General features: G+C 43.8%; 1 protein-coding gene across 2 annotated transcripts in view; it reads left to right on the top strand.

The window, feature by feature from the left end:
* Positions 1-878: 878 nt before the first annotated feature.
* The window catches only part of map3k20 (mitogen-activated protein kinase kinase kinase 20), a 38,640-nt gene continuing 18,084 nt past the window's right edge, over positions 879-21,434 (top strand). The window contains exons 1-9 of one of the 2 annotated variants that reach the window (XM_045694305.2): positions 879-1,227; positions 5,634-5,721; positions 7,296-7,397; positions 11,401-11,466; positions 11,689-11,726; positions 12,201-12,338; positions 12,720-12,806; positions 18,241-18,315; positions 19,383-19,489. In XM_045694305.2, the coding sequence (XP_045550261.1) occupies positions 1,069-1,227; positions 5,634-5,721; positions 7,296-7,397; positions 11,401-11,466; positions 11,689-11,726; positions 12,201-12,338; positions 12,720-12,806; positions 18,241-18,315; positions 19,383-19,489 (860 nt within the window). In that variant the 5' untranslated portion in view covers positions 879-1,068. The remainder of the gene's footprint in view (positions 1,228-5,633; positions 5,722-7,295; positions 7,398-11,400; positions 11,467-11,688; positions 11,727-12,200; positions 12,339-12,719; positions 12,807-18,240; positions 18,316-19,382; positions 19,490-21,434) is intronic. The other variant, XM_045694306.2, reaches the window with a different exon arrangement.

The following is a 21,434-nucleotide window of genomic DNA, read 5'->3' as shown; positions in this document are numbered from 1 at the left end:
TCTTTATGTCTGCTCTCTCTATCTGCTCTCTCTCTGTCTGCTCTCTCTCTCTCTGTCTGCGCTCTCTGTCTCTGTCTGTTCTATCTCTGTGTCTGTTCTCTCTCTGTCTTTGTGTCTGTTCTCTCTCTGTCTGTTCTCTCTCTGTCTTTGTGTCTGTTCTCTTTCTCTCTCTGTCTGCTCTCTCTGTGTCTGTTCTCTCTGTGTCTGTGTCTGTTCTCTCTCTCTCTGTGTCTGTTCTCTCTCTCTGTCTGCTCTCTCTCTCTGTCGCTGTGTCTGTTCTCTCTCTGTGTCTGTTCTCTCTCTGTGTCTGTTCTCTCTCTGTGTCTGTTCTCTCTCTGTGTCTGTTCTCTCTCTGTGTCTGTTCTCTCTCTGTGTCTGTTCTCTCTCTGTGTCTGTTCTCTCTCTGTCTTTGTGTGTTCTCTTTCTCTCTGTGTCTGTTCTCTCTCTGTCTTTGTGTGTTCTCTTTCTCTCACTGTCTGCTCTCTCTCTCTGTCTGCTTTCTCTCTCTCTGTGTCTGTTCTCTCTCTGTGTCTGTTCTCTCTCTGTGTCTGTGTCTGTTCTCTTTCTCTCTCTGTCTGCTCTCTCCCTCTGTCTGCTCTCTCTCTCTCTCTCTGTCTGCTCTCTCTCTGTCTGCTCTCTCTCTCTCTCTCTCTGTGTCTGCTCTCTTTCTCTCTCTCTGTCTGCTCTCTCTCTCTCTGTCTGCTCTCTCTCTCTCTCTCTCCTCTCTCTCTCTCTCTCTCTCTCTCTCTCTCTCTCTCTCTGTGTGCTCTCTTTCTCTGTCTGCTCTCTTTCTCTCTCTGTCTGCTCTCTCTCGTTCTCTGCGTTCTCTCTCACTCTCTCTGTCTGCTCTCTTTCTCTCTCTCTGTCTGCTCTCCCTCTGCCTGCTCTCTCTCGTTCTCTTGCTCTCTCACTCTGAGTCCATTCTGCTATCGGGTGTGTGTGATTAAACTTTCTCTCCCTCTCTCAGACCCTTTCCCTCTCTCTCTCTGTTCCCTCTCTCTGTCTGTTCCCTCCCCTCTCAGATTGCTCTGTTTACTCAGAGCGGCTGTCGTCGAGTGAGTGTCAGCCATGTCGTCTCTGGGTGCCTCGTTTGTCCAGATAAAACATGAGGACCTGCGGTTCTATGAGAACTGTGGAGGGGGCAGCTTTGGGACTGTGTACCGAGCTCACTGGATATCTCAGGATAAAGAGGTCGCTGTGAAGAAACTACTCAAGATTGAGACTGAGGTAGGAGAGACACACTTCCCTCTCATGTTCCCTGTTCCCTCTCCTGTTCCCTCTCCTGTTCCTTCTCCTGTTCCCTCTCCTGTTCCCTGTTCCCTCTCCTGTTCCCTCTCCTGTTCCTTCTCCTGTTCCTTCTCCTGTTCTCTCCCCTGTTCCCTCTCATGTTCCCTGTTCCCTCTCCTGTTCCCTCTCCTGTTCCCTCTCCTGTTCCCTGTTCCCTCTCCTGTTCCCTCTCCTGTTCCCTCTCCTGTTCCCTGTTCCCTCTCCTGTTCCTTCTCCTGTTCTCTCCCCTGTTCCCTCTCCTGTTCCCTCTCCTGTTCCCTGTTCCCTCTCCTGTTCCCTCTCCTGTTCCCTCTCCTGTTCCCTCTCCTGTTCCCTCTCCTGTTCCCTCTCCTGTTTCTTCTCCTGTTCCCTCTGCTGTTCCTTCCCTGTTCCTTCTCCTGTTCCCTCTCCTGTTCCCTCTCCTGTTCCCTCTCCTGTTCCTTCTCCTGTTCCCTCTCCTGTTCCTTCTCCTGTTCCTTCTCCTGTTCCCTCTCCTGTTCCCTCTCCTGTTCCCTCTCCTGTTCCCTCTCCTGTTCCCTCTCCTGTTCCTTCTCCTGTTCCCTCTGCTGTTCCCTCTCCTGTTCCCTCTCCTGTTCCCTGTTCCCTCTCCTGTTCCCTCTCCTGTTCCTTCTCCTGTTCCCTCTCCTGTTCCCTCTCCTGTTCCTTCTCCTGTTCCCTCTCCTGTTCCCTCTCCTGTTCCCTGTTCCCTCTCCTGTTCCCTCTCCTGTTCCCTGTTCCCTCTCCTGTTCCCTCTGCTGTTTCTTCTCCTGTTCCTTCTCCTGTTCCCTCTCCTGTTCCCTCTCCTGTTCCCTGTTCCCTCTCCTGTTCCCTCTGCTGTTTCTTCTCCTGTTCCTTCTCCTGTTCCCTCTGCTGTTCCCTCTCCTGTTCCCTCTGCTGTTTCTTCTCCTGTTCCCTGTTCTCTCTCCTGTTCCTTCTCCTGTTCCCTCTCCTGTTCCTTCTCCTGTTCCCTCTGCTGTTCCCTCTCCTGTTCCCTCTCCTGTTCCTTCTCCTGTTCCCTCTGCTGTTCCCTCTCCTGTTCCCTCTCCTGTTCCTTCTCCTGTTCCCTCTCCTGTTCCCTCTGCTGTTTCTTCTCCTGTTCCCTGTTCCCTCTCCTGTTCCTTCTCCTGTTCCTTCTCCTGTTCCCTCTCCTGTTCCTTCTCCTGTTCCCTCTCCTGTTCCCTCTGCTGTTCCTTCTCCTGTTCCCTCTCCTGTTCCCTCTCCTGTTCCCTTTGCTGTTTCTTCTCCTGTTCCCTGTTCCCTCTCCTGTTCCTTCTCCTGTTCCCTCTCCTGTTCCCTCTCCTGTTCCCTCTGCTGTTTCTTCTCCTGTTCCTTCTCCTGTTCCCTCTCCTGTTCCCTCTCCTGTTCCCTCTGCTGTTTCTTCTCCTGTTCCCTGTTCCCTCTGCTGTTCCTTCTCCTGTTCCCCGTGCTGTTCCCTCTCCTGTTCCTTCTCCTGTTCCCTCTGCTGTTCCTTCTCCTGTTCCCTCTGCTGTTCCCTCTCCTGTTCCTTCTCCTGTTCCCTCTCCTGTTCCTTCTCCTGTTCCCTCTGCTGTTCCCTCTCCTGTTCCCTCTGCTGTTCCCTCTCCTGTTCCTTCTCCTGTTCCCTCTCCTGTTCCCACTCCTGTTCCCTGTTCCCTCTCCTGTTCCCTCTGCTGTTCCTTCTCCTGTTCCCTCTCATGTTCCCTCTCCTGTTCCTTCTCCTGTTCCTTCTCCTGTTCCTTCTCCTGTTCCCTCTCCTGTTCCCTCTGCTGTTCCCTCTCCTGTTCCTTCTCCTGTTCCTTCTCCTGTTCTCTCCCCTGTTCCCTCTCCTGTTCCCTCTCATGTTCCCTGTTCCCTCTCCTGTTCCCTCTCCTGTTCCCTCTCCTGTTCCCTCTCCTGTTCCCTGTTCCCTCTCCTGTTCCCTCTCCTGTTCCTTCTCCTGTTCTCTCCCCTGTTCCCTCTCCTGTTCCCTGTTCCCTCTCCTGTTCCCTCTCCTGTTCCCTCTCCTGTTCCTTCTCCTGTTCCCTCTGCTGTTCCTTCCCTGTTCCTTCTCCTGTTCCTTCTCCTGTTCCCTCTCCTGTTCCCTCTCCTGTTCCCTCTCCTGTTCCCTCTCCTGTTCCTTCTCCTGTTCCCTCTCCTGTTCCTTCTCCTGTTCCTTCTCCTGTTCCCTCTCCTGTTCCCTCTCCTGTTCCCTCTCCTGTTCCCTCTGCTGTTCCCTCTCCTGTTCCTTCTCCTGTTCCCTCTCCTGTTCCCTCTCCTGTTCCCTGTTCCCTCTCCTGTTCCCTCTCCTGTTCCTTCTCCTGTTCCCTCTCCTGTTCCCTCTCCTGTTCCCTCTCCTGTTCCCTCTGCTGTTTCTTCTCCTGTTCCTTCTCCTGTTCCCTCTGCTGTTCCCTCTCCTGTTCCCTCTCCTGTTCCCTCTGCTGTTTCTTCTCCTGTTCCCTGTTCCCTCTCCTGTTCCTTCTCCTGTTCCCTCTGCTGTTCCCTCTCCTGTTCCCTCTCCTGTTCCTTCTCCTGTTCCCTCTCCTGTTCCCTCTCCTGTTCCTTCTCCTGTTCCCTCTCCTGTTCCCTCTGCTGTTTCTTCTCCTGTTCCCTGTTCCCTCTCCTGTTCCTTCTCCTGTTCCTTCTCCTGTTCCCTCTCCTGTTCCCTCTCCTGTTCCTTCTCCTGTTCCCTCTGCTGTTCCCTCTGCTGTTCCTTCTCCTGTTCCCTCTCCTGTTCCCTCTCCTGTTCCCTCTCCTGTTCCTTCTCCTGTTCCCTCTCCTGTTCCCTCTCCTGTTCCCTCTGCTGTTTCTTCTCCTGTTCCCTGTTCCCTCTGCTGTTCCTTCTCCTGTTCCCCGTGCTGTTCCCTCTCCTGTTCCTTCTCCTGTTCCCTCTGCTGTTCCTTCTCCTGTTCCCTCTGCTGTTCCCTCTCCTGTTCCTTCTCCTGTTCCCTCTGCTGTTCCTTCTCCTGTTCCCTCTGCTGTTCCCTCTCCTGTTCCTTCTCCTGTTCCCTCTGCTGTTCCTTCTCCTGTTCCCTCTGCTGTTCCCTCTCCTGTTCCTTCTCCTGTTCCCTCTGCTGTTCCCTCTCCTGTTCCCTCTGCTGTTCCCTCTCCTGTTCCTTCTCCTGTTCCCTCTCCTGTTCCCTCTCCTGTTCCCTCTCCTGTTCCCTCTCCTGTTCCTTCTCCTGTTCCTTCTCCTGTTCCCTCTGCTGTTCCCTCTCCTGTTCCTTCTCCTGTTCCTTCTCCTGTTCCTTCTCCTGTTCCTTCTCCTGTTCCCTCTCCTGTTCCCTCTCCTGTTCCCTCTCCTGTTCCCTCTCCTGTTCCCTCTCCTGTTCCCTCTGCTGTTCCTTCTCCTGTTCCCTCTGCTGTTACCTGTACCTCTCCTCTTCCTATCATTGTGGAGTACAGCATTTGTTAATAACATAGGCTGCTTCTCCTTCTCTTCCTCCTATTCTGTGAGATATTGTATGGGCTATCTGTTTCTCTGGTGTGATACTGCTGTTCAGTGATTCCCAAACAAATTATGTGGCCCACACAATGAACAAAACACTATTTCCTGCCACAATCCAGTCTGAAATTGTTACCCAGTATAAATGAGTTCCCGACCCAGCAGAAAACCATGGGTTATGGTGACCTGGCCTGGCTGTGACACTGTCATTACACTGCCTGACTTCCTCCCTTGATGGGTGAATAACTGTTGAGACATGTACGGGCAGGGGCTGGGGCAATTCTAAACACACACACACACACACACACACACACACACACACACACACACATCCACACACACATGCACACATGCACACATGCACGTGCCCGCAAACAGACACATGCATTCACATGAATTAGTCTTTGTGGAGCTGTAGCCTTGATGTTTGGTTAGAAAACAGTGGGATTGTATTACAGTAGAGTTTTCAATGACTCTATCTAGTAAGAGGTTGATACAAAATGTCTGTGTTCTATAGTAGATATGGCCTGTTGGTGAGTTGATTGATAGCATGTTTGCCATGTTGACGTTGTGTTGCTAGGTGCTCTGACCCTAACCTTAGAGTGTGAAATAGTTCATACTGTACAGACATGCATAGCATAAAAACATTGTGTACATTCCTCAGATCGCTTATATCAGAGTGATCAATATCCTTTGCATATACAGTACACCTATAGTAAGTATATACTGTGCTCACCACAGGCGGCTGGTGGCACCTTAATTGGGGAGAACATGCTCATAATAATGTCTGGAACAGAATAAATGGAATGTTATTGAACACATCAAACACGTGGGCTTCATGTGTTTAATACCATTCCTTCCATTCCAGTCATTATTATGAGCCATAATCTCCTCCGCAGCCTCCTGTGATGCATACAGTACACACTCATGCTGTCTCCGCCCTACCCCCCCCCATCCCCCCCTCTAGGCTGAGATTCTGAGTATTCTCAGTCATAAGAACATCATTCAGTTCTATGGAGCTGTACTGGAGTCCCCCAACTATGGAATCGTCACAGGTCAGTGTGTGTGTGTGTGTGTGTGTGTGTGTGTGTGTGTGTGTGTGTGTGTGTGTGTGTGTGTGTGTGTGTGTGTGTGTGTGTGTGTGTGTGTGTGTGTATTTTCCTCATACACTCGCCAATGGATATGGAACCACAACAGGTTGAGGATCAATGTTTAGGCCACTGACTGTGTGTGTTGTATTTCCTGGCAGGACATAAGCTCTGTGACAGCACTGTCCATTATAATGACTTACAGAACACACTACCAAGTGTGTGTGTGTGTGTGTGTGTGTGTGTGTGTGTGTGTGTGTGTGTGTGTGTGTGTGTGTGTGTGTGTGTGTGTGTGTGTGTGTGTGTGTGTGTGTGTGTGAGCCTGAGGTGCTAAGCTATGTTTGACGTTTCTCAAGTCGTTATGAGTTCAGGTTGTGAGTGACAGTAGGAAGACTGTTGGACGATCTCAACCTCTGTTCTCTCTGTGTGTGTGAATGTATTCGATTGTGTCTGTGTGTTTATTCTACACTACACTGTACTGTACGGTTCTTACAAAGTGTCTTGAGTTGCAGAAATACACTACCGTTCAAAAGTTTGGGGTCACTTGGAAATGTCCTTGTTTTTGAAAGAAAAGCAAAACGTTTGTCCATTTAAAATAACATCAAATTGATCAGAAATAGAGTGTAGACATTGTTAATGTTGTAAATGACTATTGTAGCTGGAAACGGCTGATTTTTAATGGAATGTCTACATAGGCGTACAGAGGCCCATTATCAGCAACCATCACTCCTGTGTTCCAATGGCACGTTGTGTTAGCTAATCCAAGTTTATCATTTTAAAAGGCTAATTGATCATTAGAAAACCCTTTTGCAATTATGTTAGCACAGCTGAAAACTGTTGTTCTGATTAAAGAAGCAATAAAACTGGCCTTCTTTAGACTAGTTGAGTATCTGGAGCATCAGCATTTGTGGGTTCGATTACAGGCTCAAAATGGACAGAAACAAAGAACTTTGTTCTGAAACTCGTCAGTCTATGCTTGTTCTGATAAATGAAGGCTATTCCATGCGAGAAATTGCCAAGAAACTGAAGATCTCGTACAACGCTGTGTACTACTCCTTCAAAGAACAGCGCAAACTGGCTCTGACCAGAATAGAAAGAGGAGTGGGAGGCCCTGGTGCACAACTGAGCAAAAGGACAAGTACAGCAGACTGTCTAGTTTGAGAAACAGACGCCTCACAAGTCCTCAACTGGCAGCTTCATTAAATAGTACCCGCAAAACACCAGTCTCAATGTCAACAGTGAAGAGGCGACTTGGATTACCTAACACAACCTGCCATTGGAACACAGGAGTGATGTTTGCTGATAATGGGCCTCTGTACGCCTATGTAGTTATTCCATAAAAAATCTGCCATTTACAGCTACAATAGTCATTTACAACATTAACAATATCTACACAGTATTTCTGATAAATTTTATGTTATTTTAAATGGACAAAAAATGTGCTTTTCTTTCAAAAACAAGGACATTTCTAAGTGACCCCAAACCTTTGAATGGAGGTGTACATTATTTTAATAAAACCCATAATTGTATTTCCTCTCCAGAGTATGCAGGCGGAGGTTCTCTGTATGAGTACCTGTCCAGTGAGCAGAGTAAGGAGATGGACATGGAACAGATCATGACCTGGGCCGTGGAGATAGCCAAAGGTAAAGACAGACATAGTTTTAACCTCTTACATCTAGACGTTCCGCTAGCGGAACACCTGCTCGAATATCCAATGATGGGCGTGGCGCGAAATACAAACTCCTCTAAAATCCGAAAACTTCCATTTTTCAAACATATGACTATTTCACAGCATTTTAAAGACAAGACTCTCGTTAATCTAACCACACTGTCCGATTTCAAAAAGGCTTTACAGCGAAAGCAAAACATTAGATTATGTCAGCAGAGTACCCAGCCAGAAATAATCAGACACCCATTTTTCAAGCTAGCATATAATGTCACAAAAAACAAAACCACAGCTAAATGCAGCACTAACCTTTGATGATCTTCATCAGATGACAACCCTAGGACATTATGTTATACAATGCATGCATGTTTTGTTCAATCAAGTTCATATTTATATCAAAAAACAGCTTTTTTACATTAGCATGTGACGTTGAGAACTAGCACACCCCCCGCAAACATCCGGTGAATTTACTAAATTACTCACGATAAACGTTCACAAAAAACATAACAATTATTTTAAGAATTCTAGATACATAACTCCTCTATGCACTCGATATGTCCGATTTTAAAATAGCTTTTCGGTGAAAGCACATTTTGCAATATTCTCAGTAGATAGCCCAGCCATCACGGCTAGCCATTTAGACACCGACCAAGTTTAGCCCTGACCAAACTCCGATTTACTATTACAAAAGTTTGATTACCTTTGCTGTCTTCGTCAGAATGCACTCCCAGGACTGCTACTTCAATAACAAATGTTGGTTTGGTCCAAAATAATCCATCGTTATATCCAAATAGCGGCGTTTTGTTCGTGCGTTCAAGACACTATCCGAAGTGTAAATAAGGGTCACGAGCATGGCGCAATTCGTGACAAAAGATTTCTAAATATTCCATTACCGTACTTCGAAGCATGTCAACCGCTGTTTAAAATCCATTTTTATGCCATTTTTCTCGTAAAAAAGCGATAATATTCCGACCAGGAATCTGCGTTTAGGTAAACAGACGAAAGAAAACAAAGCATTCTGTCGACGCAGGCACGAGCCTGAGTCTCACAGTACTGTAACCAGCCACTACCCAAACGCGCTACTTTGTTTCAACCAGAGCCTGCAAAGCCACGATTCAGCTTTTTGCCGCCTTCTGAGAGCCCATGGGAGCCGTAGGAAGTGTCACGTAACAGCAGAGATCCTCTGTAATGGATAGAGATAATGAAGAAGGGCAAGAAATTGTCAGACAGGCCACTTCCTGCATGGAATCTTCTCAGGTTTTGGCCTGCCAAATGAGTTCTGTTATACTCACAGACACCATTCAAACAGTTTTTGAAACTTTGGAGTGTTTTCTATCCAAAGCTAATAATTATTTGCATATTCTAGTTTCTGGGCAGGAGTAATAATCAGATTAAATCGGGTACGTTTTTTATCCGGCTGTGAAAATACTGCCCCCTATCCATAACAGGTTAAACACGTTTCCCTGCTCCTAGAACAGTGGTTCCATGGATTTGATCCATTCCAGAGCTAGCACACCAGATTCAACTGGTCAACTAATCATCAAGCCCTTGAATAGGGGAATGAGGATAGCTAGTTCAGAGCTACAACAAAGTTGTGAAATGTCTGGAGAGGTTTGAGAACCACTGTCCGAGGGTACGCTTAGTATGCTAGTTCCACCAAGTCTCGACTGTAGAGCACCCTTAGCTAAAGAAACTGTCTGGTTGAGTTCTGTCTTCCTGAGGGCTATACTACAAAGCGGGATCAATGAGTTAGCCAGCTAGCTTGCCTGTATATTCTGAAATAACTTTACATTTTTTAGAAAGATAAGCTTGAAACGTGCATAGTCTAATTGCCTCAACAACCAAAAACACATAGCCTATACACTGAGTGTACAACACATCAGGAACTGCTCTTTCCAGTACATATCCTGACCAGGTGAATCCAGGTGAAAGCTATGATCCCTTATTGATGTCACTTGTTAAATCCACTTCGATCTGTGTAGATGAAGGGGAGGAGACAGACAGGTTAAATAATGATTTTTAAGCCTTGAAACAATGAATTGTGTATGTGTGCAATTCAGAGTGTGAATGGACAAGACAAAAGTTTTAGATGCCTTTGAACGGGGTATGGTAGTAGGTGCTAGGTGCACTGGTTTAATAGGGATAGCCCCCTTTTTTTCAATTTTTTTCCCAAATTTTCGCCTAAATGACATACCCAAATCTAACTGCCTGGAGCTCATTCCCTGAAGCAAGGATATGCATATTCTTGGTACCATTTGAAAGGAAACACTTTGAAGTTTGTGGAAATGTGAATTGAATGTAGGACAGTATAACACAATAGATCTGGTAGAAGAAAATACAATGAAAAAAACAACCAGGGTTTTTTTACCACCATCTTTGAAATGCAAGAGAAAGGTCACTGTTATAGCATTACTCTGGTTGTAGTTCCGATAGTGTCCACAAGATGGCAGCAGTGTATGTGCAGAGTTTCAGATGGATAACTTGGATGATGACTGATCATTAAGACTTTTAGTGTGAAGTCACCAGATACATTTGGGCAAATCGTGAAGGAGACATTCGCATTCATATTCAATTTTTCTGCAAGAATATCATCAAATCTGTATACTTGGACTTTGATTTAGCTTTCCAAGTATTAGTAGCCATATTATAAGTTCAACATTTGCAAGACAAGAAGTTTTCATAACTTCATATCCTTATAATTTTTGTTCAAAATGAAAAGGCATGCTGTCGTACAAGATTTAAAGCTACATTTGACGACATATACATTGTTTCCTGATACTTCCGTAAAGCCCAGCTCATTGGCTATCTAGCTAGTTTTGTTTGACCCCGATTGGTGCTTATTTGACAAAGATACAGTCGTTCAAGTGATGGCCACCCGCGTCATCAGCGTGCCATGAAGGCATCGCTCTCTGACCAAATATGGTGTCCTATAGGATATACTACACCCCTAATGAAATAGTGAAGTCTTGTTACCATCTAGGATCTCTGAGGAATAGATACGAACATGATTTGACTCGTTGAAACAACGTTTAAGGTGAGATTTTCACAGATTCCTTTCTTTGCAAATTGAACAGTGGAAATACAAAATTGATCGTGCATGCTATTTGGACCTTTTTAGGATATGAAAAATAATTCTATCTAACAAAATGACACTTCATGTTATCTCTGGGACCCTTTGGATGATAATTCAGAGCAAGATTTCAGAATGTAAGTACACATTTCACCTTCAGAGGTGAATTTATCAAACCTATTGCGGTGAAACAAACTGTTTTGTTGTTAGGAGCTCTCCTCAAACAATAGCATGGCATTTTTTTTCTCGCAGTAATAGCTACTGTAAATTGGACAGTGCAGTTATATTAACAAGAATTTAAGCTTTCAGCCGATATAAGACACTTCTATGTATCGACATTTGTTGTTTCTCTAAAATCTGTGATCTTGACATAACGCGCTGAATGATTTTACAACTGTCCCGTTGACGGAACGCCTATCCTTAATGGTTTTTTAAGTCAAGAACTGCAACGCTGATAGCTTTTTCACACTCAACAGTTTCCTTGTGTATCAAGAATGGTCCACCACCCAAATAACATCCAGCCCACTTCACACAACTGTGGGAAGCATTGGAGTCAGCATGGGCCAGCATCCCAGTGGAATGCTTTCGACACCTTGCAGAGTCCCTGCCCTGACAAATTGAGCCTGTACTGAGGGCAAAAGGGGGTGCAACTCAATTTTAGGAAGGTGTTCCTAATGTTTTGTACACTCAGTGTATATGTTTAGCTTTCTTAATGAATCAGAAAGTCAACAGTTATTTCTGGTTATTTATCAAAGTTAGCTGGCTGAGTGCAACAGGAGCGCATTCTTCTATGGTGTGAGGATCAGTGACTTGTTTGGAGACTGGTAGCCATTGTTTAGCAGAGTTGTTTACATTTTGTTGGTCCGTCATTGGTCCGTGGCTCAGGATGTTTAATGTTTCTGTCCAATAGGAATGCACTATCTTCATTCGGAAGCCCCAGTCAAAGTCATTCACAGAGACCTCAAGTCACGAAACGGTAACAAACTACACACACAAATTCACACACAATCTGCAACCAAACGTATATATCTACCCACCTGGAAATCCAACATTTCCCTCACTGCTACTGCTAAATAATAACTTTCCATTGTAAACCAATCATGATGAATGAATTATAGTTTGATAGTGAGGAATGCCATAATCATGAGAAATGGATCCTCCTCTTGTGGACTGACCTTTATCTCTGTTCCTACTACAGTGGTACTGACAGCAGACAAAGTGCTCAAGGTACATACAGTAGGTTGTCTAACAGTTATTGTGTGTTTTCACTTATACATCCTTTATTACTGTACATAGCCCATCCAACTACCTCATCACCATATTGTTATTTATTTTGCTCCTTTGCACCCCAGTACCGCTACTTGCACACTCATCTTCTGCACATCTATCACCCCAGTGTTTAATTTGCCATACTGTAATAATTTTGCGACTATGGCCTATTTAATGCCTCACCCCCCTTATCCTACCTCATTTGCACACACTGTATATAGACTTTCTTTATTGTATTATTGACTCTATGTTTGTTTATTCCATGTGTAACTATGTGTTGTTGTTTGTGTCAAACTGCTTTGCTTATCTTGGCCAGGTCGCAGTTGTAAATGAGAACTTGTTTTCAACTAGCCTACCTGGTTAAATAAAGGTGAAATAAAAAAATGATGTTGTAGCTAAGTGTCCCAATGCTCTCTCGCTCTCTCTCTGGTCTGTTGTCAGATCTGTGATTTTGGAGCGTCTAAGTTCCAGTCCCACACCACCCACATGACAGTGGTGGGCACCTTCCCCTGGATGGCCCCAGAAGTCATACAGAGCCTACCTGTATCAGAGACCTGTGATACCTACTCCTACGGAGTGGTGAGTGTGTCTGTGTGGGAGGGGAGGCATCTGATATGTTCTACCTCAAGTGGTTTTCAGCAAAATCTTCACTGCAAAAACATCTGGCATATCATCTTGTATGTGTGTCTGTGCGCTGTGTGTGTGTGTGTGTGTGTGTGTGCGCTCGTGTGTGTGTGTGCGCTCTTGTGTGTGTGCGCTTGTGTGTGTGCGCTTGTGTGTGTGTGTGCTCGTGTGTGTGTGTGTGTGTGTGTGCGCTCGTGTGTGTGTGTGTGCACTCATGTGTGTGTGCTCGTGTGTGTGTGCTCATGTGTGTGTGCGCTCGTGTGTGTGCGCTCATGTGTGTGTGCTCGTGTGTGTGTGTGTGCTCGTGTGTGTACGCGCTCGTGTGTGTGTTACCAGGTGCTATGGGAAATGCTGACACGGGAGGTTCCCTTTAAAGGCTTCGAGGGGCTGCAGGTGGCTTGGCTGGTGGTGGAGAAACAAGAGGTACACACACAAAGACACATTGTTCTGATTTACGATTAGTTAAGAGCTTCAAGGGGCTCAGATTCACTTGCAAATACAAGACAGTCATACACAGAATCAAACATAAAACCAGTGGTGGAAAAAGTACCCAATTGTCATACTTGAGTAGAAGTAAAGATACCTTAATAGAAAATGACTCTAGTAAAAGTGAAAAATATGAATGAGTATTGAAAGAAAAAGTATAAATCATTTCAAATTCCTTATATTAAACAAACCAGACGGCACCATTTTCTTTTCTTTTTTTTCCATTTACGGATAGCCAGGGGCACACTCCAACACTCAGACATCATTTATTTTTACTTACGTAATTTAACCACTGCATAAAACACATGCACACACTGAACAAGCTACACACACAGAGCCGGAGTGACAATGTGATGCTCTCATGCTTTCCGCTGTGAGGAGGATAAGGAGTATTTCTAGAGCTGACCTCAGCTCTCTGCTCTTGTAAGGCATGTATACTCTGCTGTGGAGATAGGCCATGTGCTGTAGGGGGCTTTATACTGTGTGTGTGTGTGTGTGTGTGTGTGTGTGTGTGTGTGTGTGTGTGTGTGTGTGTGTGTGTGTGTGTGTGTAGGGGGGTTTATGCTGTGTGTGTATTGGAGCCCATTCAAGAGCATACTGGGATACTCAGGAATGATCTCTATACAGTGCATCACACTATTACTGGAACATACATATAGTTTCACATCAAATCACATCTTATTGGTCACATACACATGGTTAGCAGATGTTATTGGTCACATACACATGGTTAGCAGATGTTAATGGTCACATACACATGGTTAGCAGATGTTAATGGTCACATACACATGGTTAGCAGATGTTATTGGTCACATACACATGGTTAGCAGATGTTATTGGTCACATACACATGGTTAGCAGATGTTAATGGTCACATACACATGGTTAACAGATGTTATTGGTCACATACACATGGTTAGCAGATGTTATTGGTCACATACACATGGTTAGCAGATGTTAATGGTCACATACACATGGTTAGCAGATGTTAATGGTCACATACACATGGTTAGCAGATGTTAATGGTCACATACACATGGTTAGCAGATGTTAATGGTCACATACACATGGTTAGCAGATGTTATTGGTCACATACACATGGTTAGCAGATGTTATTGGTCACATACACATGGTTAGCAGATGTTATTGGTCACATACATGGTTAGCAGATGTTAATGGTCACATACACATGGTTAACAGATGTTAATGGTCACATACACATGGTTAGCAGATGTTATTGGTCACATACACATGGTTAGCAGATGTTAATGGTCACATACACATGGTTAACAGATGTTATTGGTCACATACACATGGTTAGCAGATGTTATTGGTCACATACACATGGTTAGCAGATGTTAATGGTCACATACACATGGTTAGCAGATGTTAATGGTCACATACACATGGTTAGCAGATGTTAATGGTCACATACACATGGTTAGCAGATGTTAATGGTCACATACACATGGTTAGCAGATGTTAATGGTCACATACACATGGTTAGCAGGCAGATGTTAATGGTCACATACACATGGTTAACAGATGTTATTGGTCACATACACATGGTTAGCAGATGTTATTGGTCACATACACATGGTTCGCAGATGTTATTGGTCACATACACATGGTTAGCAGATGTTATTGGTCACATACACATGGTTAGCAGATGTTAATGGTCACATACACATGGTTAACAGATGTTATTGGTCACGTACACATGGTTAGCAGATGTTATTGGTCACGTACACATGGTTAGCAGATGTTATTGGTCACGTACACATGGTTAGCAGATGTTAATGGTCACATACACATGGTTAGCAGATGTTAATGGTCACATACACATGGTTAACAGATGTTATTGGTCACGTACACATGGTTAGCAGATGTTATTGGTCACGTACACATGGTTAGCAGATGTTATTGGTCACGTACACATGGTTAACAGATGTTATTGGTCACATACACATGGTTAGCAGATGTTATTGGTCACATACACATGGTTAGCAGATGTTAATGGTCACATACACATGGTTAGCAGATGTTAATGGTCACATACACATGGTTAGCAGATGTTAATGCGAGTGTAGCGAAATGCTTGTGCTTCTAGTTCCAACAGTGCAGTAATATCTAACAAGTAATCTAACAAATTCACAAGGACTACCTTATACACACAAGTGTAAAGGTATGAATAAGAATATGTACATATAAATATATGGATGAGCGATGGCCGTGCGGCATAGGCAAGATGCAGTAGATAGTATAGAATACAGTATACACATATGAAAAGAGTAATGTAGGATATGTAGACATTATTAAAGTGCCGTTATTTAAGTGAGTAGTGATACCTTTATTAAATCAATTTATTAAATGTATTAAAGAGTCTATGTTGGCAGCAGCCACTCAATGTTAGTGATGGCTGTTTAACAGTCTGATGGCCTTGAGATATAAGCTGTTTTTCAGTCTCTCGGTCCCAGCTTTGATGCACCTGTACTGACCTCACCTTCTGGATGATAGTGGGGTGAACAGGCAGTGGCTCGGGAGGTTGTTGTCCTTGATGATCTTTTTGGCCTTCCTGTGCTGTAGGTGTCCTGGAGGGCAGGTAGTTTGCCCCTGGTGATGCGTTGTGCAGACCGAACCACACTCTGGAGAGCCTTGCGGTTCTGGGCTGAGCAGTTGCTGTACCAGGCGGTGATACAGCCCGACAGGATGCCCTCGATTGTGCATCTGTTAAAGTTTGTGAGTGTTTTAGGTGACAAGCCAAATTTCTTCAGCCTCCTGAGGTTGAAGAGGTGCTGTTACACCTTCTTCACCATGCTGTCGGTGTGGGTGGACCATTTCAGTTTGTCTGTGATGTGTACGCCGAGGAACTTAAAACTTTCCACCTTCTCCACTACTGTCCCGTCGATGTGGATGGGGGGATGCTCCCTCTGCTGTTTCCTGAAGTACACGATCATCTCATTTGTTTTGTTGACGTTGAGTGAGAGGTTATTTTCCTAACACCACCCTCCAAGGGCCCTCACCTCCTCCATGTAGGCCGTCTGGTCATTGTTTGTAATCAAGCCTACCACTGTAGTGTCGTCTGCAAACTTGATGATTGAGTTGGAGGTGTGCATGGCCATGCAGTCATGGGTGAACAGGGAGTACAGGAGAGGGCTGAGAACGCACCTTTGTGGGGCCCCAGTGTTGAGAATCTGCGGGGTGAAGATGTTGTTTCCTACCCTAACCACCTGGGGGCGGCCGTCAGAAAGTCCAGGACTCAGTTGCACAGGGCGGGGTTGAGACCCAGGGTCTCCAGCTTAATGACGAGTTTGGAGGGTACTTTGGTGTTAAATGTTGAGCTATAGTCAATGAACAACATTCTTACATAGGTATTCCTCTTGTCCAGATGTGATAGGGCTGTGTGCAGTGTGATAATTTGAATCAGCTGTGTAGTGTTAGGGCAAAAAACAAAAAGTTGGGTTCCCGAGAACCGAGTTTGGGAAACTCTGGTGTAGGGGGTTATATGCGTGTGTGTGTGAAAGGGGGTTTAAACTGTGTGTATATTCAGTAATAGTGTGCTGCACTGTATAGAGATCTGAGAACATAATTGCTGAGTATCCCAGTATGCTCTTGGATGGGGTCCAATAGTGGTGAGAGAGAGAGATGTATTTATTTCAGTTTAAATCCCTCCAGAGAAAACTGCTTCCATATTATCCCCTTGCCACTTACAGTGGATGTATCCTATTGCCTGTTGTTGCTTTGTACTGGAGCCTGAGCATTGGGTTTTCTTTCATTGTAACATTGCCTTGGTTTCCTACTTCATAATGTAGATGTGTTCATATGAGTGTACGTGCCTTGCAAAGTATTCATTCCCCTTGGCGTTTTTCCTATTTTTTGCATTACAACCTGTAATTTAAATATATTTTTATTGGGATTTCATGTAATGGACATACACAAAATAGTCCAAATTGGTCAAGTGAAATGAAAAAAATAACTTGTTTCAAAAAAATCAAAAAAACGTTAAAGTGGTGCGTGCATAAGTATTCACCCCCTTTGATATGAAGCCCCTAAATAAGATCTGGTGCAACCAATTACCTTCAGAAGTCACATAATTAGTTAAATAAAGTCCACCTGTGTGCAATCTAAGTGTCAGATGATCTGTCACATGATCTCAGTATATATACACCTGTTCTGAAAGGCCCCAGAGTCTGCAACACCATTAAGCAAGGCCACCAACAAGCAAGTGGCACCATGAAGACCAAGGAGCTCTCCAAACAGGTCAGGGACAAAGTTGTGGAGAAGTACAGATCAAGGTTGGGCTATAAAAAATATCCGTAACTTTGAACATCCCACGGAGCACCATTAAATCCATTATTCAAAAATGGAAAGAATATGGCACCACAACCTGCCAAGAGAGGGCCGCCCACCAAAACTCACGGACCAGGCAAGGAGTGCGTTAATCAGGGAGGCAACATAGAGACCAAAGATAACCCTGAAGGAGCTGCAAAGCGCCACAGTGGAGATTGGAGTATCTGTCCATAGGACCACTTTAAGCCATACACTCCACAGAGCTGGGCTTTATGGAAGAGTGGCCAGAAAAAAGCCATTGCTTAAAGAAAAAAATAAGCAAACATGTTTGGTGTTCGTCTGGCGCAAACCCAACACCTCTCATCACCCCGAGAACAACATCCCCACAGTGAAGCATGGTGGTGGCAGCATCATGCTGTGGGGATGTTTTTCATCGGCACTGGTACTGGAAAATTGGTCAGAATTGATGGAAGGATGGATGGCACTAAATACAGGGAAATTCTTGAGGGAAACCTGTTTCAGAGTTTTGAGACTGGGACGAAGGTTCACCTTCCAGCACGACAATGGCCCTAAGCATACTGCTATAGCAACACTTGAGTGGTTTAAGGGGAAACATTTAAATGTCTTGGAATGGCCTTATCAAAGCCCAGACCTCAATCCAATTGAGAATCTGTGGTATGACTTAAAATTGCTGTACATCAGCGGAACCCATCCAACTTGAAGGAGCTGGAGCAGTTTTGCCTTGAAGAATGGGCAAAAATCCCAGCTTATAGAGACATACCCCAAGAGACTTGCAGCTGTATTTGCTGCAAAAGGTGGCTCTACAAAGTATTGACTTTGGAGGGTGAATAGTTATGCATGTTCAAGTTTTCAGTTTTTTTGTCTTATTTCTGGTTTGTTTCACAATAAAAAATATTTTGCATCTTCAAAGTGGTAGGCATGTTGTGTAAATCAAATGATACAAACCCCCAAAAAGTATATTTTAATTCCAGGTTGTAAGGCAAACAAATATGAAAAATGCCAAGAGGGGTGAATACTTTCGCAAGCCACTGTATATGGTTCCTGTGTGTGTCTGTTACAGAGGCTGACCATCCCCACCAGTTGTCCGCCAAGCTTCGCTGACCTGATGAAGAGATGCTGGCAGGCTGAACCAAAGGTGAGAGGGCAAAGGTCAGGGCTACCACTCTGATTGCCATATCTGGCCCTGGAAACTCAAAATCCTGCGCACCCTATAATTCTCCAGGGTCAGAGTTGGACAACGCAGCAGCTGGTACTGAACTTAGTAACCTGGGCTCTGAAGTCTGGCATACTATGAACTGTTACAGAAGCATGAGCTATTGATACAGTCCTAATGTGCATAAATACATTAGTAAATACTACAGTAATGTCCCCCAAAACACTACAGTAAACACTACAGTAAATACTGCAGTAAAGTCAGCAAAAACATTACAGTAAATATTACAGTAAACACTACAGTAAATATTGCAGTAAACACTACAGTAAAGTCTGCAAAAACACTACAGTAAATATTACAATAAACACTACAGTAAATACTACAGTAAAGTCTGAAAAAACACTACAGTAAATATTACAATAAACACTACAGTAAATACTACAGTAAAGTCTGAAAAAACACTACAGCAAATATTACAGTAAACACTACAGTAAATGTTACAGTAAACACTACAGAAAATACTACAGTAAAGTCTGCAAAAACAGTACAGTAAATATTGCAGTAAACACTACAGTGAATATTACAGTAAACACTACAGTAAATACTACAGTAAAGTCTGCAAAAACACTACAGTATATATTACAGTAAACTCTACAATAAGTATTGCAGTAAACACTACAGTAAATATTACAGTAAACACTACAGTAAATACTACAGTAAAGTCTGCAAAAACACTACAGTAAATATTAGAGTAAACTCTACAATAAGTATTACAGTAAACACTACAGTAAATATTGCAGTGAACATTACAGTAAATACTACAGCAAAGTCTGCAAAAACACTACAGTAAATATTACAGTAAACGCTACAGTAAATATTACAGTAAAGTCTGTAAAAACATGACAGTGAATACTATAGTATTCCTACCACAGTACACTATAGTATTTTCTTCATGTGCACACTAGATTTTTTTAGGCTTAGCTGAAAAATCTAAAAAGCTGCAGTTGCAGTGTTGACTTGATATTGTGTGTGTTTTTTTTTTTTTCTAGGAGCGTCCGGTGTTTAAGCAGGTGTTGGGGACTCTGGAGACCATGTCTAATGACAGCAGACTACCAGACCAGTGTAACTCATTCCTACACAACAAGGACCAGTGGAGGTACGCAGTGTGTGTGTATGTGTGTGTGGTACAGTAAGCACAGTCTGGATTGTTTAAAACCTCTTACAGCTCCTTAAGGATAGGGGGCAGTATTGACAATTTCGGAAAAAATATGTGCCCATATTAAACTGCCTCCTACTCTAACTCAGAAGCTAGGATATGCATATTATTAGATTTGATTAGAAAACACTCTGAAGTTTCTAAAACCATTTGAATGGTGTCTGTGAGTATAACAGAACTCATATGGCAAGCAAAAACCTGAGAGAAATCCTACCAGGAAGTGGAAATCTGGATGCATGGGCTCTCTTCAAGTCGTTTCCTATTGAATACACAGTGACGTAGTAATACTTGTGCACTTCCTACGGCTTCCACTAGATGTCGACAGTCTTTACAAAGTTGTTTGAAGCGTCTACGATGAACAGAGACCGAATGAGAAGGAGGGAAGTTGTTGAGGCAGGGGATGACATCACTTCTTGGCGCGCGTTCATGAGAGTGGATCCTCCGTTCCAAAACCTTTTTCAAGACACAGGAACCGTCCGGTTGAAATATTACTGAATCTTCACGTTCTGAAGGCCCTAAAGATTGGATGTCTTACAACGTTTGACATGTCGTCGCAAAATCGTCCGCGCGCTTCCTACACTTGGTGTAGCTTACTGAACGCGCGAACAACAAGGAGTTATTTGGACATAAATTATGGACTTTATCGAACAAAACAACATTTGTTGTGGACCTGGGATTCCTGGAAGTGCCTTCTGATGAAGATCATCAAAGGTAAGGGAATATTTCTAATGCAATGTATGATTTTAGATGACTCCAAGATGGCGGCTATCTGTATAGCCTAGTGTATTTTTCTGAGCTCAGTACTCAGATTATTGCAGAGTGCTTTCCTCGTGAAGCTTTTTGAAATCTTTCATAACGTTTGCATAAAGGAGATGTTCATCTATAATTCTTTGAATGACAGTTTAATTTTGTATCAATGTTTATGACAAGTATTTTTGTAAATTGTGGCGCTGATTCACCGGCAGTATTGGAGGGAAAATATTTTCTGAACGTCACGCGCCGATGTAAAATGCTGTTTTTATGTATAAATATGAACTTTATCGAACAAAAAATGCATGTATTGTGTAACATGATGTCCTAGGAGTGTCATCTGATGAAGATGGTCAAAGGTTAGTGCTGCATTTAGCTGTGTTTTGGGTATTTGTGATGCATGCTAGTTGCTTGGAAAATGGCTGTGTGGTTATTTTTGTCGATGTACTCTCCTAACATAATCTAATGTTTTGCTTTCGCTGTAAAGCCTTTTTGAAATCGGACAACGTGGTTCGATTCAGGAGAAGTGTATCTATAAAATAGTGTAAAATAGTCCTATGTTTGAGAAATAGAAATTATTAGATTTGGTTTTGAATATGGCGCTCTGATTTTTTTCACTGGCTGTTGGTCCCGCTAACGGGATCGGAGCGGCAAGAGGTTTTAACCTGTTGGGGCTAGGGGGCAGTATTTTCACGGCTGGATAAAAAAACGTACCCGATTTAATCTGGTTACTAATCCTACCCAGTAACTAGAATATGCATATACTTATTATATATGGATAGAAAACACCCTAAAGTTTCTAAAACTGTTTGAATGGTGTCTGTGAGTATAACAGAACTCATTTGGCAGGCAAAACCCTGAGACATTTTCTGACAGGAAGTGGATACCTGATGTGTTGAATTACCTTTAAGCCTATGCCATTGAAACACACAGGGGCTGATTAATGTTTTGGCACTTCCTATTGCTTCCACTAGATGTCACCAGCCTTTACAAAGTGTTTTGAATCTTCTACTATGAGATCTGACCGAACAAGAGCCTTGGAACGGTGATGGCCGATTAGACTCTGGCGCGCGAGGTCATGTTGGGTACCCTCGTTCCAAAACGTTTTAAAAGAGAATGCATTCGTCCACCTTGA

Source organism: Salmo salar, chromosome 14 (genome assembly GCF_965601325.2).
Source record: "Salmo salar chromosome 14, fSalSal1, whole genome shotgun sequence".
Classification (NCBI taxonomy): Eukaryota; Metazoa; Chordata; class Actinopteri; order Salmoniformes; family Salmonidae; genus Salmo; species Salmo salar.
This window is presented reverse-complemented; position numbering and strand designations above follow the sequence as displayed.